The sequence below is a fragment of the Chamaea fasciata genome, unplaced genomic scaffold (assembly GCF_029207755.1).
Source record: "Chamaea fasciata isolate MVZ Bird 193981 ecotype frontalis unplaced genomic scaffold, bChaFas1.0.hap1 SCAF_23, whole genome shotgun sequence".
NCBI classification, from domain to species: domain Eukaryota; kingdom Metazoa; phylum Chordata; class Aves; order Passeriformes; family Sylviidae; genus Chamaea; species Chamaea fasciata.
Window position 1 is genome coordinate 719,905 of NW_027094108.1, and position 17,693 is coordinate 737,597.

Here is a 17,693-nt window from a genome sequence, read left to right on the forward strand (position 1 = left end):
TCACCAGCAGGGCAGGCCAAAGCTGGGCTCAGATGCTGCAGTGTTTGTCTCAGCTGCCAAAGCAAATGACACCAATGAACAGAAGGGCAGAGTATGGCCAAAGCAAAACACCAGCCTACATGTGAGCTGTAAAAAACATTATCCTGCACCATCAGTAGTAATTCACGTGCCACACTTTAATCACAATTAAAGTGCTGCAGCAATACAAGTGGGGTGAAGACTATTTAAATGAAAGGATATTCTAATGCTTTTGAAAGAACTAATCTCAAGATATTTGATTCATAAGCGACAGGTAAGAATTTTATCATGAGAACTGTTGAAAATCTTTCTCTTGTGGAACTTCCACGGGGCAGCCAGTCACTGACTGTCCTTATGCTCTCAGGCCTGCACCAAAGCAAGGTCTAAAAGCCAGGACAGATCTGTTCATAGCCAGTACCATTGCCATGTATCCCAAATGCACAGGGGACACAGAACTGTAATTACTTTCTTACTAAAAGCCTCCCACCATCATATTGCCAGTGCAAGTGCCTTTTCTAAGAGATACACAGCACTGTTGTTATTATTATTATCATTATTATGATGGTCCATACCATCAAAACAGAGAATAGGTTTGTCCTACCTAAACACTCCAGGGTGTTCACACAGCAGTGAACAATGCGCCCTAAAAAACCAGAACTGCTCTCAAATTTATTTGGGCACATAGGCTATTACAGGCCTCAAAAGCAATATGAACCAGTTGTAAGAAGACAGTTTCAAATGTCCAAGCCAGTTCTCCTGTTTTAATACAGTTTTAATGAACATCAGTCCAAGAGATCACTTGATAGTATGAGGTACATTCCTTGACCACGTATGGCTGTGCTTAAGGAAAAGGACAAATATATAATTAAATTAAATACTGTAATTTAATTTAGTAGCAGTTTAATTATCATCAAGTTAAAAAAAATTATAATTAACTATTAACATTAATGACTTGAGACCTTTTAGAAAGCATGAGTCCAAAGGGAAATATCCACAGGTGGTCACAGACTTGTAGTGTTTCCATCAGCACTGCCACCTGCACCAGTCTCTTAAAGGACTATTTGTTCAGTGAAGAAATTGGTCTTCAGTCTGTAACAGGACTCTGGGCTCTGCTACTTTGCGTGGTCTTCCAGGAGATAGACAATCAGCTCGTAGGTGGAGAGGACGATGGCTGTGTTTGGGATCTGCCGGATGAGCTGGGCAAAGAGTCCTCGGTAGAAGGCCAGGTACCCCTCCTCCCGCGCCACCAGCCGCGCTGTCTGCAGGAACGTCTTGTACTTGGTGCCCTCCTCCCGCAGCCGTGTCCGGATCACCTCTGCACGACAGGGGACAGAGCCCACAGTCACCCCGGGGACACGGGCCAGGAGCAGGGAAGCTCCTGTGGGCGAACCCCAGGCACGTGGGAACCTCCTGTCCCAGCTGCCAGCCAGCACAGGCAGCCACAGAACCCTGGACACACTGCCCTGCAGGCAAGGGCAAGAGCTAAAGAGGAGTTCCCTTTCATGTGGAATAAATGAACGATTTGCTCTTTGAAGCTAATACAGATCTAAATGCTTTACTGATGCTCACATAATCAATATTGCTCCTTCTGCACAACCATACCACTCACATCTATCCAAAAAGACTAACACTCTTCAGTCCCCAAGTGCCTCCCACAGCCTGACCACAGAATCCCAGAGGCTGTGGGTACTTACCCAGCTGAGGCTACTAGTAAGAACAGAAACATCAGGCAATCAGTTTCCTGGTGGTTTTGGAGTTGTTTTTAAACTAGCAAGTCCCACACACCAACCACACGTCTAACTGGGAGTAGTGGGACCAGTACTGAAAACCCCAGTGCAGGAGCCAAAGTAACGTACATTTGGCCTTTGGAACAACTGAGAGTTTTACAGCCCCAGGCCCACCATTTGTCTCGGATTGCAGGCAACAGCTGCTGTCCTGCCCTCATAAATGGAAGGGTTAACATACCATGAGGATAAGCAATACAGGAGGCACAGCCCTTGGAAACAGCAGCAGCAACCATCAGTCCAAAGAAGCTCGTCGAGGTCCTCTCGGTCCCGTTAGAGGAAGGGGGCAGCTGGACTTCCTTTAAGTGCTTTTTTAAACTTTCATAAATAGCAAAGCAGATAATGGTCTCAGAAATCCCTGCATAGGAGGCAGTCAGGCCCCTGTAGAAGCCACGGATACCTTCGGTCTGGTAAACATATCTAGCACACTGCAAAGCATTCATTGGTTTGGAGCCCCTCACTCTAAAAAACAAACAGAACAGAGCATATCATGAGCCAAGAAAAATAATATTTAAAAAAAAAAAAAACCTAAACCCTTGTGGCTGTCAATACTTTTTGTAAGGAAATGGTTCTCTAAGTTTTACTCCAAAATTCTCCTAGGAAAGCTGCACAGAGCAGGACTATGATGCTCAGAGTGCACACTTGGCTTTGCCACTTCACTAACACATACTCATCATTCCTTCAGCTCAAGTTCAATCTAGTCTGTCACAGCTCACACCAAGGCCTTAAAAGACAATAAGCACTGAAGAGACATTGCTTTGTGTCAAACTGGTGATTCCATTTCAAGCCATCTTCAGCAGGGCCAAGAGACAGAAATCTGCTGTATGAGAAATGATCCTTCATTTTAAGAGGCAGCACTCAGTTCAGGGTGCCACCCTGCAAAGTGCTGGAATTAAGTCTTATAAATTATTTATAAAGTTGTCGTGCCTTGTAAGATCCTTTTTATCTGACCTAGCATGTCCTTGCAGGAAGGAATTTCCATTCTAAGCAGTCAGGTTATTAGCAGAGTCCCTTATTGCTGTGATATCCACCAGTGACTGTGAAGCATTCAACTGAAAGAAATTGCTGTCAAACTCCCTCTGCCTGCTGGATGTGCGCTTAACAGTAACACAGTGGTGAGGAGGCAAAGGAACATTAAACCACTGCAGCAGATTCTGATTGTCTGCAGGAAGTTTTATGAAATAAACTGCTGTGTCTTCATCACAGTTTGAAGCCAGCACCTTTTTTGTCTGACTTGGGATCAGTGGCCTTGGCTGGCTGCAGTAACACACCTGTGTGACCTGGGATCAGTACAGGTGATGCTGCCAAAAGGGACACAGACTCCACGCTCATGCTCAGCCTCCCACAAGAGCTCTCATGGCCCTTCCTCAGCTCCTATCACTGCTGTATCAAAGCCTCCAGTCCTCAGCGCTTTACTGAATACTCAGTATTTATCCTCATCATCAACCCCACAACTAGAGGACTCTGTAAGCAGCAGAGAGAAAAATAATGCTATGCCAAACTAAAGATTGAGGTTGAACCTAACCCAGCACTCAAAGCAGCTCCCACATCCTTCTCAATAATTTCTGTGCATCAAACTGAAGTAAGGCACACAGAACATGAACCTTTAGTCTGAGCACACAGAAACACGGCTTGAAAGGTGGAACTGAGAGTCAGGGGAAAACTGGGTGAGATCTATCAAAGAGCCCTGAGGAAAACCATAATGGTTCAGTTTTCCAGAGGCTCCTGTAGCCACCAGTGGCACCCATCACCCCCAGTAGTCACTCACTTCCGTTCCAGCTGCATCCTGGTTTTCACCATCCAGATAGGGTTCATCAGGGAATTTGTGATAAAGGCTGAAAGAACAAGACCAGAAGTGCAGCTGAATCCAGGCCAGTGTATTGGCACGAACCTCACACCCTGGGCACTGAGATACCACAGCTCCAGCCAGAGGTGCCAAAAGCCACACAGCTGCACAGCTTCCAATTTTATGTTAAAATTCAGGAGGCATCAACCCATGGACTCTTCCATTTTTTACCTGTTTTAATATGTGTGTCATGCTCCTAAAGGCTGTTGCAGACCAGATCCCTTCCTTACTGTCTGGTTTTGGAATTGCAGCTCAAAGGAAACCCGTGGGCACTCCAACTCGTGTTCCCCGGGGCTGTAGGTGGTGCCATTGAGCTGCTCATTAACAGAACCCTCCCCTCATTAAGGGCTCGCTTTGGGAACGATTATTTTTAGTGACCACTCTGGTGACTGATGATTGAACTGGGGGAGCTCTTCTGCAGTACTTTTCCTACAAGACCAAACTATTTTTCCCAGCCTGGTAGGAAAAGTACAACATCCTGAAACAGTTTGGCAAAAGCACTATCAGAAGTTTAACGGTGTTTACTAATATTTTTTCCTTGCATTAAGAGACATGACCAGAGCATTGCAGTTGGAAAAAACATCCCAGATTAGTAAACGACAATCTAGAAATATTTCCTTGCTGAACAGAAGAACAGTTCCTCTGTAGACAAGGCCAGCTAGGAGCTGGCAAGCTCCTGGTTTTTGGCAAATACCGGCTCAGATTAAGGGCACATTCTCAGCACCTGCCACACACTGGCCTCTGTGGTTGGAATTACAAACACCTACCTGCAGAACCTGCAGAACAGACATGCACGATGTTGCTGTTGGGCACAAACATGCTGTTAAACTGCTCTTTGGCATTGGAGTAGCATGCAAAATAGACAGCTCTGTGGGGGAAAAAAAAGGAGAAAAGCAATGTAATACAGACAATATCAAATTAGACAATTACTGTTCTTTGCCCAGCCCTCTGAAAAACAGAACTCTCTCTGAAGAGACCTCCACGTGAATACTTGCAGCTGCATGGACACAGGGGATTTTGTTTTCTTTCTTCCCTTCCAACACAGTGCCATAGTTTGATTTGACACCCACAGGGAGGAGCATTTTGCTGTGGGAGGCAGCAGGGTGTTGCAGGCAGCATGAGTGAGGTGCCTGGAGAAGCAGAGTCCTGGATTCAGAGCCCTGCTGCAAAGGTTCCCCGTGCAGAAACAGGGTTCCCTGCTCCTGTGTGGGGGCACGTCCCACCTACTAGGCCAGAGGCCAGAGAGGGACTTCACCTCTCCTCAGGTTCCCTCCTAACTGGTTCAGCTTCAGGCAGAGAACATCTGCCAATGCCCAACTGCAAATGAGCTTTATCCTTTGCTAGGCAGAGAGATCTTCAGCCCTGCCAAGAACCGGACAGTCACAGGGAGAGGCCACTGAGGAGCTGTAAGAACTCCAAATGGCAGCAAACCTCGCTGCTGCTCGAAGAGGGACACACACCCCTTCTGGGGCTGTGTGGCACCAATGAGACTCCTGCCCCCTCAGCTGCAGCTTTTCATTTGAGAAGAATTTAGGCAAGCAAGGCCCAGAGAGCAACTCCTCTCCCCTGGCACGCAGCTCCCACTCACTGCTATGTGTTCAAGGGAAGCAGGACACTAGAATAATGCAATTATTAACCCCACAGACCTTTCTGCACTGCTTTCCCTTCCTTTTCAAGCACAGAAGTGGCTCTTGCAATGATGTGGAACTTAAGCATACTTGGCAGTTCAGTGCCTACTTCACTCTGCACCTTCCAGTGTTATAGAAGTGTAAACCAGATTTTTATCAGTATTTCTTGGTGTGTACACTGGGCAGAATACAGGCACAAATCTCAGTTTACAGAGGGGATAACTTCATGGCCTATTATTTTGAATCACAAATGCACTGTAACATTTGTGTTGGCACCTTAAACATGTGTTTTAGCAATAGTTTAACTATTTACCTTGATGGTGCAACTCCAACCAAGTTTGGACCCAGCCCTCGGAAGAGTGACCTTGGTCCTTCTTTTTCCAGAATTGACCTTAAAATAAAGAACAAACAGGGAGGGAGAAGATAGTACTGGGGTTAAAAGTTAGTTTCTTGTTCTGTCAGGCAGAGAGCCAAAAGAACTACACAAAAGCACGGAGTATTAGATTTTAATCTATGTGATATACTTCAAAATAAGTAAAGGCCACTGCACCATAAAATTCAGTACTCTGCAGGCAAATGGGTGTCAAATGACACGAGGTTATAATTTCCATTCTTTGAAAGCTGTCAGGAACTGAATTACAGTTTCATGGAGAACCCAGTGGTAGCTGACTCTGATGAACAAAGAATATTTTTACTGTTCTCTGTATCTAAGCAATTGAGAAGTTTGCTTCCCGTACAGTCCTGTACAGAGCCATGGAAAAAGAAATCCTTTTTCTTCCCCAATTACCATGGGATGTGCTTTTCCCCTGAGAAAGCTGGCTGTGGCAATGACAGCACAAACAATGGGAGCGCCCAGTCCGCCGGACAGCAGCTCTCCTGACTGAGCTCAGCATGGGAAAAGCAGGGAAGAAATTCCAGCTGCCCCCGGGCTCTGTGGGCAGCCCACGGAACTGCCAGGCTTTCACAGCTTGCTCTCCAGGCCACTGGCACTGCCCAGAGTGCTCCCCACACATTTCAGCTCAGCCTCATTACACAGGAGGAGACACAGGAGCTTCTGAAGCACTTTTGTTTCCTGCAGCAGAGCTGAACTTTCTGTCTAAACTCCAGGGCTGAGTGTTTCCAAGGAGACAGATCCACCGACTACTTGTTCTTAGTCACTTAACAGTCACGACTGCAGCTTCCAGCTGGGCTAACTCATCAGAATCTTAAATGGATTAGACAAAAGCAGCCTGTCCTTCTGGAGTGCCTGCCAGCAGCAGGAGGCTTAACCTGCCCTCTGGGTACCTGTTTTCTTTCCATTTACAGCAGTCAAGGCCTTTCAAACTTAACACCTTTAACTCTTCCAGAGCAATTTTACTGGTAGGGCTCTAATGGCTCCTCCCTTAGCCATACAATTTTCCCAAACCATGAGGTCCAAGTCATGTCCAGTTAATGATCAGGACTGGGAAAGGGATGAAAGAGTCAAAGTAAGGTCTGAAGTTCACTTCTTTCTTCCTACATTTGTATTTTCTCAGGTCATAGCCAATAGCGTTATCTGCTCTTCATAGATGCTGCCTGCAAGGGAATTACAGCAGAAATACTTTGCTCTCAATCCTCTAAAGTAATCAGGTTGAAAACTTGGCAAAACACACAGCTAAGCAATTCCTGAAGTGAAATGAAATCAAGATCCCAGTCACCAAACCTAATGAGCTTAATAGATATATTAAAAGGCTGACCCATTTTAAACCATTTCCTCTCCCACTAAAAAAAAACCAAAAAGACAACCCCAGAAAAAGATGGGCCCAGAGGATGAATGAAGATCTTTCTGCCTTAAAAGTTTTCACTTTCTTTAGTTACAGCTGCCTAAAGTCCAATGCTGCGAGGTGAAAAGATAGCAAAGGAAAGGGCATTAAAATCAAAGCAACTGGCACTGCCTTATGCATTCAGTCACGAATTGCTCTAGACTCACCTCTGAGTAGACAAAGAAATGTTTGGCAGGGGAAAGCAGGCTGTTTACAATACAGAAACTCAAGTCCCAGAATGACTCCAGCCAGAGAGCTCTGCAGAGAATTTGAATTAGCACTCCAGTGTTATATAACTGTGCAGCTTCTCCCCAGGCAGTCTGCCAGGCGTGCTGGCCTTACATAAAATCATTCCACTTGCACTGCTGGTCGGTATTTTCCTTGGCACTGCTGCCACCTGATCTCTGCAGGACCTCTGCATCACCCTGGGGTGCCCAAGCAGCCAAACACACTCAATCCTTCTGCAGGAGGTCTGACCATAAGTCCGTGGTGCTTTGGTATTAAAATACAGTAGCTGAGATTGTCACAGTTGCTGGTAGAACTATTGAGCAGCTGTTAGATAATTTCCCATTTCCTCTTCTTTATGAACACACATCTGAAAGGGAGCAGCTAGAGCATCAAACACTGCACTCTGAACCACTCAAGGCTTTTAACAGAGACTAAGACAGGACTGATGCATAATAATAATAATAATAATAATATTAATAATCAGCAAAGACAACACCTCAGAGCAGAGGAGAGCTCAGTAAACCAGCTGCAGCTGAGAAGATAGAAGCCCCCAGGACCCCCACAGGACATGACATTTCAGTGAAGTGAACTCAGATCAGTGCCAGGGAGAGGTGAATGAGAGGAGGAGCAGCACTCACTTGAGAACACTGAGGAGCCCGGGGGACACCGACGTTGGCCTGACCATTCCTTCCCCACTGATGGTCCCCAGCTGCACCTGGGGGTAGTAGACAGTCCTGAAGGCCAGTTTGGAGGACTGAAGCCTCGTCTTTATCACCTCTAAGGGACACGTGAAGATGGCTCCCACTGTTCCTCCACACCTGCAAAGGACAACGCAAACAGAACGTGACCAACGTTGCTGCAGAGATGTGCAAACCACAGCACAGAAACACAGCCTGAACACTCATCCCCAGCTCCCCACACCCAGCACAGGGCTTTAGTTCAGCCCTGGCATGAGGCAAGGCAGGGCTCCCATGCCCTGGGGCAGGGCTGGCCAGTGCTCGGTGAGGAGACTGAACAGAGGTGATACCAGCACTAACAAAAGTGACACAAACAGAGGTGATACCAGCACTAACAAAAATCCCTGACTGACCACGGGGTCATGGGACCATTCCCTGGACATTGGGAACTCTGCCTGCAAAAACTTCCATGGCATCCATGTTCCAGAGGCTGTTGTCCTAAAGCAGACACAGCCTTGGATGGATTTTTCTTGTGGGAAGCAGGAAGCTGCCGGATGAGAACGAGCCCCTGGGGATTAGGACACTACAGAGTGAACAAAATAATATAATTCTTCACCATTTCAGTACTAGTGATTTAGGAGCTGTCCTCAGAAGTAGCAAATATCAAAACTACACTAAGTTAGGCACGCTTAAAAACAATGGATATCAACTTTTTTTAGAGGGGAAGGAGGGAAGGAAGCAGCAAGGATGAGAAGGAGGGTTGGCAAAAGTGTAACAGGGCAGAAAGGCTCCTACAGACCAAACCTCCCATACTCTGATAACAGAAGGATAAAAATGAAATATTATACACATGACCCTATAACAGGCATATATTCATCTTAATACAGTCAGACTGAACCTCAAAAAAAAGCACATTGGGCCAAGAATATAAAGTGTATGAGTCCTAATTTTAATTTTCACCAGTGATCTGCAAAGTGACTGGCCCAACTATTTCTCTCACTGCTGCTGTTCCTCTTAGGTAATTGAATGTTCCTTCTGGCAAACTTCATGATCAAACATAATGCTGAGGTTGGCTAAAAGGTACTGTGTCTACATTTTATTACCCAAACACACTGGGGTTTAGGAAGACTTAACTAAATATTTCAGGTTTCCTGCAAGGGCATTTACTACAGCTGAACTGACTAGGAAATATTTTCATTGTTTGCACAAGTGTCAAAGCATGTGACTGCTTCAGAAACCTGTGTTTATGATTTTCCTTAGGAAACATCAGGGGTCAACAACTCAACTCTCTTTGATGTTCATGTGAAATTGCAGTTTGAGTAGTTTTCCATCAAAGGGAGATGAATTTAAAAAATAACCGTACCCTTTTGCTCGTGTATAAAACCCCACACTGCTGCTGAAGAACACTGCACGCACAAAATTGGGAACAGACATCCTCAGAAGGACATTAATCAAGGTATTAGTGGGTATTTTCTAAAGCCCCTTCCAGACATAACTACTTCACTAGGAGAATCTTTTTTTAAACACAAGCGCAATAAAAGAATGGCAAAGAGATCCAAGCCGATGCACACCAGCTCATGAAAGCGGCTTATTTTGCCTGCTGAATCAGTATATTTTATATGAACAGAAACCATTCTCTGCCAAAGCCCCAGAGTCCCCACACTTGCATTAACAGCGTGGCCACCCAGGCTGCGCAACCACAGAAATCCAGGTTCTTTACAAGGCTCCAAAGAACGGCCCAGACCTCCTGGCCAGGGGACACAACTTCCTCACCACAGCTTTGGCAAGCTCCTGTCCAATACGACCCCAAACTGCGCTTTTCGAAGGCAAATGTCAATGTATCCACCGGGAGAAACCGCTCGGTGATGTGATTTATCCGCATTGCTCAGGAGTCCCTGCTCACTCCTCCTCCTCGCTGAAAGGGACAGACACCTAAACTAGGGGCAATTCACACTTCCACAACCACAGAGCTGTGAGAAAGGACTTTGCCTCCATCCCTCTGAAAGCCCTGATGTTTCTGAGTGGTGACTGAAGTCACTGAGTTGATGGCAGAAGTCAGTACACAGCAGCTGAAACTGTGTCATTTGGCTCTGAAACACCAGCACAGAGCTTATCAGGCCTCTGATTATTTGTGTACTGAAGCAGGGCTTGGAGCTGAGCCCCTGTGGGTCCGCAGAGCCCAGGAGGAAACGGCTTCGTGCAGCTCATCCTTCTCTCTTCTGTCAGAGGCGTCTCACAATTCTCTGAAATGCATTTCCAGGGGAAGAGGCCCTTCAGGAATGGCTCCTCCAGCAAAACCTTTTCTGTTCCAACAGCTCAGGCATCACCTGGGGCAGAAAGCGTTTTGAGGGTCCCCCCCACTGCTGCCTTTCCAACTGTGTCCATCCAGTACAGACACACACATGTGCAATTAACTCCTGACTAATCAACACACTCCAGAGCAACTGCAAGTCTGGGGGAAGTTCATGGAGGGAACTTGATTGCTTTAATTCCCAATTCATTTATCTACCAGTGCTCCACTACTGTGTATTCAGTCTTCAGTCCCCGTTTAGCTCACATTAAAACAACACTTTGACAGTAACGATTCATAAATTCAGAGCACTGAAATTTTATTTTCTATTTCTGCTCATCTAGTGACTCCTTGCCCCACAATTTTTTTCACCTCTCTGGCATATTCTCTCCCACATCAGCTGTCTTCCTGCCTTCCCAGCCCACTCCTTGCCTTTCAGCCTTTTAGTCTGATAATCCAGTTAATTTATGCAGCCTTTAATATTTAAGTGCTTCTGCTAATGCATATGCAATCCTCTGACACGCAGCATGAGGAATTGGTATCTGCAACACCAGTTTTAACAGCTCAGAGTTTATGTTGTCAGTGGAACGTTTAAGGGAAAAAAACCCAAAACATTATCTAACAGCAACTCTCAGAGTGTCACCAGGGTGCACACATCACATCCCAAATATAAACACACTGCAGAGAGTTCAAGTAAGGACTTTGATGTATTGGGCAGTTTTTTTCAGATGAGATGATTTTCCTTTGCATGGGAATTCCACACATCATCCCCTGGGAAGATGCCTGAAAAACACCACACTGTGCACAAAAGAAACACTTTGTATTCCTGGGATGTTCCAAGTGCCTACATCGTGGAAAAAAGAAGAAACAACCTCAGCGACACAAACAGACACACACCCTGAAACTTTCAGGGATATGAAGCAGGATAAAACTGATTTGGGAAAATCATGAGCTGCAATCAAGGCAAAACCTCCAAGCTTTCATACTGTGAGTCAGGGTGTTTTTTGGGTTTTTTTGCTGCATCAGTGCAGAACAGCAGCTCTAGAGATGTTGCAAAAATCCTGAAACAGTGTCTAAATCTCAGTGAACAGGATAGAAACCCCCAGGAAACAAAACATCCCGGCAGAGTATCTTCAACAGGTCAAACATGGTGATACCTGGAGATACCTAATGTACTCTCTGTCAACAGCTGAAGAAAAATCATTTACTTCCATAAAGAGAACACTGTTTAAAAAACATGCAGAGGACACACATCAGAATCCAATTCCCATTTTTCTCTTGCTGCCAGCTCTCTATCTTTGCAGAGTCCACCCCCAAAGTATCAATGACCTGCATTTGAAATAAACTCTCAGCACCCTCTCACACAACAGAGAGATGCCAAGAACCTTAATTAAAACTCACTTCATCAGTCCTAGATTTAACCACTGAGCAATATTCTTAATGCAAATGTCAAGCCGATGTTGAACGTTAAAGGAGGTCCTGCAGAACAAAGATCTCCCAGTAGAGCAGCACTGACTTCACCAAGATGACGAAGATGATGGAGCTGCCTGGTTGGAGCAATCACAGCTTATAACCAGCCTGACACATTTTGCTGTGTATTTGAAATTATATTGATTTTCTAAAACATGCCACATGCATGACACACACAGCAGAAACAGCAAAGCAGGCTCTACCTTTGATATTTCACTACTGCCTTGTCCAGACTGTGAACAAAACAAGCTTCTGCATCCTCAGATGCCAAAGGAAATTGAGTTTTAGAACAATACAGACTGTTCCTAATGCTTTAATGTTATTAACCATTCATTCAATTTCCACCTAAGCATGTTGTTACCAGGTGTGGGTATTCCTGTAAGCGTTTCCTGTGTTCCCTGAGCTGCCACACTGTTAATGAGGGAGGGGATGCACAGGAACCCAAGGCAGGAGCAGGGTGAGACAGTCAACCCAGCCCCAACTCCCTGTCCTGGACCACACACACGTCTTCAGGTGAACATTGCTCCTTTGGTCGGTACAGATGGGAACACTTCCCGAGGTGTTTATCAGCATCAGCACATTGCTAAACACCACCACCACTCCTTAGGAAATCCCTGCAGTGACCAGCACTGCTCCAGCTGGAAAGACAACACGGAGTCACCTCTGCTGCTGCAGCTTTTCCCAGACACAAACAAGCAGCAACTGCTCCGACTTCAGCAGGGAAACAGGAGCCCTGAGTGGTAAACACGCTCGTGTGTGTCGTGCAACTCAGACATCACTGTCCCTGCTGCTCCCGAGCCCTCCCAGCCCTCAGTTCCCACCCAAGCACCAACAGGACTCCTTGGCTTGCTCTTCTCTATTGGAAGCCTGAAAAGGAACGAACAGAAACTAAAGGGCCACCGAGTCTGTCTGCCTGAACAAGCTGGTTAATAGGAAACCATCTCTTTCCACAGCTGGAGAGCACTGTGCAACATCCGAGGGGCATTTCATCACTGCCAGCCTCTGAACTGCTAAACATTCTATTCTGCCCACTAAGATTATCTCAGGCTGGCCTGCCTGCCTTGTGCAAACACAAAGATATGAATTAATTTTAATCTGACACCACAGCCCATCCCCACCTTCCCAGAAACTCATCATAATACTGATAATGCCTCTGTCAAAACTCTTTCAAATGACTGGGGTCCTTTTACTTTCTCTGCAAAAACCACTTTACAGTTGAACAAAGTACTGGGATCCTTGCAGAAGGCAGAGGGCACAATAAATCACTAAGGAAGATGCTGACCTCCCAGCACTTGATTAAAACACTGATGGGTTTAAAATTCTTATTTATTTATAGTCTGAGGAGTTACGTGAGGACACCAGGAGCTCTGGATGGGCGCTGTTACTACCCAAACAAATTCCGTGTGTACACTCAGGTCCAGCTTCTGTCCCACGCTCCAGGTACTGCTCTGATGCAATGGGGAAGGCACAGGGGACACAGGGCTCACTGCAGAGCCAGCAGAAGGGCAGCGGCTCTGAAAAACTTAATATTTTTGTTTGGTTTAATATTATATTAAATAAACCTACTGATCCTGGGACATGTCAGAGGAAACTGAAGTATCCTGTTAAGCAACAGAAGAACCCGTGGTCTACTGTCAGACAGATTTAAACTAACAACAGGTTTCACGCTGGTTTCCTAACTACTGTCAGCTGACAAGCACGAAGGAATATTCTATTACTTAGATAATTTAAGCTGCTAAAAACTTAAAATAAAATATTTCTGACAAGGCCAAAAGTGCGCTTAATCTGCACAACGGATGATTAAAACTTAACTTGCACCACAAAATTATCTTCCTAGGTTACTATTAGAGTAACTGCAGTAAGTTAATTTTCCAAGGGTTTCTGGCTGGCGGTTAGTGGGTCAGGGCTGTTCCTTTTCGATTTTAACACAACAAACCCAACAGTTTACAAGTTCTCGAAGGAAGAAGTGGACAGCAGTGGCGTGCAATGCCGGGTCATCTCCCCACAGGTCCCAGGACCTGCTCCAGCCCTCTGTCCCCCTCCCCTCTCCCCTTCCTGCGGCTGCTGCATTCGGGTGTCATCCCAGGGATGAGGCAGCCCCGCTGTCAGCACGCAGGGATTGCTGAGCAAACCTCACCTTCCTGTGCAGGACAGAGCCCAAACCCGCTGCGGGGACAGGGATTCGGGCTGGCACCCCCGGCCCGGCATCCCCCGGCCCGGCATCCCCCGGCCCGGCATCCCCCGCGGGCTTTGGCACTCAACACCGCCGGATGTCGCGACAGCGCGACCACGGCCGCGACTTGGGCAGCGCCCCGTGCCCGCCTGCCCGGGGGCTTTGGGAACGGGCACGGGAAAGGCCCCGCTGGCAGGGCAGCGGCCCCGGCCCGGGCCGGGCACAGCGGGGCCCGTGTCCATCCCGCGGGGACATCAGGGCCCGTGTCCGTCCCCGGGGGTCCCGGCCCGTGTCCATCCCGGGGGTCCCGGCCCGTGTCCACCCCGGGGGTCCCGGCCCGTGTCCATCCCGGGGGTCCCGGCCCGTGTCCACCCCGGGGGTGCCGGCCCGTGTCCGTCCCGGGGGTCCCGGCCCGTGTCCACCCCGGGGGTGCCGGCCCGGCCGTGCCCCGGCGCCCCGCACTCACCCCCCGGCGAAGAGGTGCAGCAGGGTGTTCTCCTGCGGGCCGCCCGCCATGGCGGTGAGGGTGAGGAGGCTGCGGAAGGCGAGGGTGAGGAGGGGGCCGATGGTGCCGGGGCCGATGGTGCCGGGGCCGCGGTCACCGCCGGGCCGCGCGCCGAACGGGCCGCGCGCGCGTGACGCCGCCGGGGGGCGCGGCCCGGCGACGGCGCGTGACGTCACGGCAGAGAACACGCCCACCGCCGTGACGTCACCGGGCAACCGAAATTCCGTGGAGGGGTTTTGTCCCCCATAAATAAATGATTTGTTTACCCCTCTGCAGGAGGTGGAAGGGTTTTGGCCCGGTGCGATGATTTATTTACCCCTCTGTAAGAGGTGGAAGGGTTTTGTCCCGGATTTTGTCCCCCATAAATAAATAAAAATTATTTATTAAACCTCTCTGCAGTAGGTGGAAGGGTTTTGTCCCGGGTTTTGTCCCCCATAAATACATAAAAATGAATTATTTACCCCTCTGTAAGACGTGGAAGGGTTTTGTCCCCCATAAATAAATAAAAATGAATTATTTACCCCTCTGCAGGACAGCTGCCATCAGTGCGTGGGCGGGCGGTTAACTACACGGCCGGGATATTTATGAATGCCCAGCTTTTAACGTTAAAATCCTGAAGAAAATCTACAAAAAGACTCGAGGTCTCCATGTTTTTCATGCACATGAGTTTTCTACTGCCCTTGACAACACGCTTGAACAGCTTCCTCGCCTAAATTCAGACCCAGATGTGAACATCCCTCCTGCCTTAATGACACAAACCAAATTCCCAGTCCTAAACCTGCCAGGAACTGGAGCCTGACATTTGGGTGTGCACATTCCCACCATTTAAACTTCAGCCCGTTCAGAGGGACACGGAGATTTACGGGTTAAACCCAAGAGATGCGCAATGCCCGGGTCCCCAGTGGGTCAGTGATGTCTGGGCGCACTTGTCCTGGACCCTCAGTCTCCAAAGAACCTTTTAGGACTTCACGTCTCTGTTGGAGGCGGTGGTGCTGAACCCTGAGGTTAAGAACGGCCTGAACTGATCTGTGCGCTCCACAAGTAATGATTTACTAAGGCAGAGTCAGTCTGGTGGACAGGAGTGATGGGATCCTTGGTCCATGGACTTTGCTGAAAACAAGGAATGAAAGGAGCATTAAGTGCAAATAGGATCTGAGGCAAAGTTACAGCTCTGACCACCTGGTCCCCATCCCTCCTGGGACCCTGAGGAGCCCAAATCATAACTGAGATCCTGTGAAGTTACTCTCTGTAGTGACATACAACATATACTTCAGAATCCAGGCAGCAATATGGACTTGCTGCTGTAAATATATTAAAGATGCTTGGCCTGTAAAATGGTGAAAATGAAGAGGTTTCTCTGAAGAGTAATCCCTTTGGGTTGTGCAAATGAAGGTAGGAATAAAACCAGTCTGGAGAGGAGATGGCTCGGGAGGGAGCTGGTAACCATCGCGGTTCTCAGGACACGGATGACTCTGATAACGCATCTCCTGTGTGTGCTCAAGGCATTGATTCCACACCTTGTCTGCAGGCCCGCCTCGTTTGATTCTGTCGCTGTTCCTCTGCTCTTTCCCTGCCCTCGGGCTGTGCTCGGTGCAGGATCTCCTGCTCGAGACGTCGAGCTGACAGCGAGGTTTTGACCCAAAGCGCCTTTTCCCCGGTTCCTGCCCTCTGCTGGGAGCGCAGGGAGCAGCGCCGTCCCCGGGCCGCTCGCGGCTGCGGAGTGACAAAAGCGCTCCCGACACTGGACGCGAACCGGCGACTTGTGGCTCCGTGTGGTTCGGTGGTGGGTTACCCCCCCTGGATCGGGATGTATCGGCTGGACGTGCCCATTGTTCCTGCCCGTGGGGCTGGACGTGCCCATTGTTCCTGCCCGTGGGGCTGGCTGCGCTCACGGTTCCTGCCCGTGGGGCTGGATGCGCTCACGGTTCCTGCCCGTGGGGCTGGATGCGCTCACCGTTCCTGCCCGTGGGGCTGGATGCGCTCACCGTTCCTGCCCGTGGGGCTGGATGCGCTCACCGTTCCTGCCCGTGGGGCTGGATGCGCTCACCGTTCCTGCCCGTGGGGCTGGATGTGCCCACCGTTCCTGCCCGTGGGGCTGGATGCGCTCACCGTTCCTGCCCGTGGGGCTGGATGCGCTCACCGTTCCTGCCCGTGGGGCTGGATGCGCTCACCGTTCCTGCCCGTGGGGCTGGATGCGCTCACCGTTCCTGCCCGTGGGGCTGGATGCGCTCACCGTTCCTGCCCGTGGGGCTGGATGTGCCCATTGTTCCTGCCCGTGGGGCTGGATGCGCTCACCGTTCCTGCCCGTGGGGCTGGATGCGCTCACCGTTCCTGCCCGTGGGGCTGGCTGCGCTTACCGTTCCTGCCCGTGGGGCTGGCTGCAGTCCGGGCTGCAGGAGCCCGCAGCCCTGCCGGCCTCTGCCGCTGATCCCCAGCAGAGAGCAGTGCAGGAGCAGCGTTAGGAGCGCTCACCTGGGAGCTGGGCGGTGGTGAAAGCCCCGCTGAGGGTGAAAATGCTGTCATCCCAACGGTGTGGGCCACTGATGTTCCAAGACGATCCAAACAAGCAGAACTAGTGACTATTGCACTCCAACCAGGAACCACACCACAAAGCAAAAACAATACCCTTTAAAATTAAAAAGTCACCGGGGACTGGCATCTATAATTGTACAATTCCAAACAGCAGTTTGATCCTGTGCGCTCTGGCTGCACCTCCAGCTTTGCCTGTGAACTCCTGTCACCCACCTTGGACTCTTTGAGATGCTTGGTCTCGTGGCTCCTGTTCCCCTTCACCAAACACATCTCCAAAGAGAGATCCGTTCTAAAAAGCTCAGACAACCAATGACTTTCTCTGAAGCCCTGGCATCCAGTGACATTGCACTGTTTGGGCACGTCACTTGTTTGAGCCAGACAGCAAAAATACTCCCAGCTTCCTGGGCATCATCACCTCGATTTTCCTTTTCCTCAGGCAGGTGGAACGAGGAGCTGTGCCTGCTTGTACCCGCTTGCACAGCCCCAGCAGCTGTACAGATGTGCCGTGCAGTGGAATGCCCCTCCTTCCCCACTGTCACTCCCTGGCGCTGATCTCAGTTTGGGGGTGGTAGGCACTGTCCAGTCTCCCACATGCTGCCCATGCCAGAGGGGCACAGCTGGAGAATCAGCCTCTTCCTTGCTCCAACCCCTGTGTCTGAGCTCCTGGGACACAGAGAGCACGCTGTGATGTGCCTGCTCCTCCAGCCCTCACCTCGGCGAGCTCGGCGTGCAGGTCTGGCTGCAGGACCTGTGGGCACGGC

At 49.0% G+C, this 17,693-nt stretch overlaps 1 protein-coding gene across 1 annotated transcript; it reads right to left on the reverse strand.

Moving 5' to 3' along the window:
• Positions 1-769: 769 nt before the first annotated feature.
• Positions 770-14,521, reverse strand: SLC25A33 (solute carrier family 25 member 33). Its single transcript, XM_066202973.1, has 7 exons — positions 14,362-14,521; positions 7,924-8,103; positions 5,590-5,667; positions 4,416-4,516; positions 3,571-3,637; positions 1,984-2,264; positions 770-1,333 (listed from the first exon to the last, which is right to left on the reverse strand). The coding sequence occupies exons 1-7, from the start codon at positions 14,409-14,411 to the stop codon at positions 1,131-1,133; spliced, it is 960 nt and encodes a 319-aa protein (XP_066059070.1). The 5' UTR covers positions 14,412-14,521; the 3' UTR covers positions 770-1,130.
• Between the last annotated feature and the right edge of the window lie 3,172 nt (positions 14,522-17,693).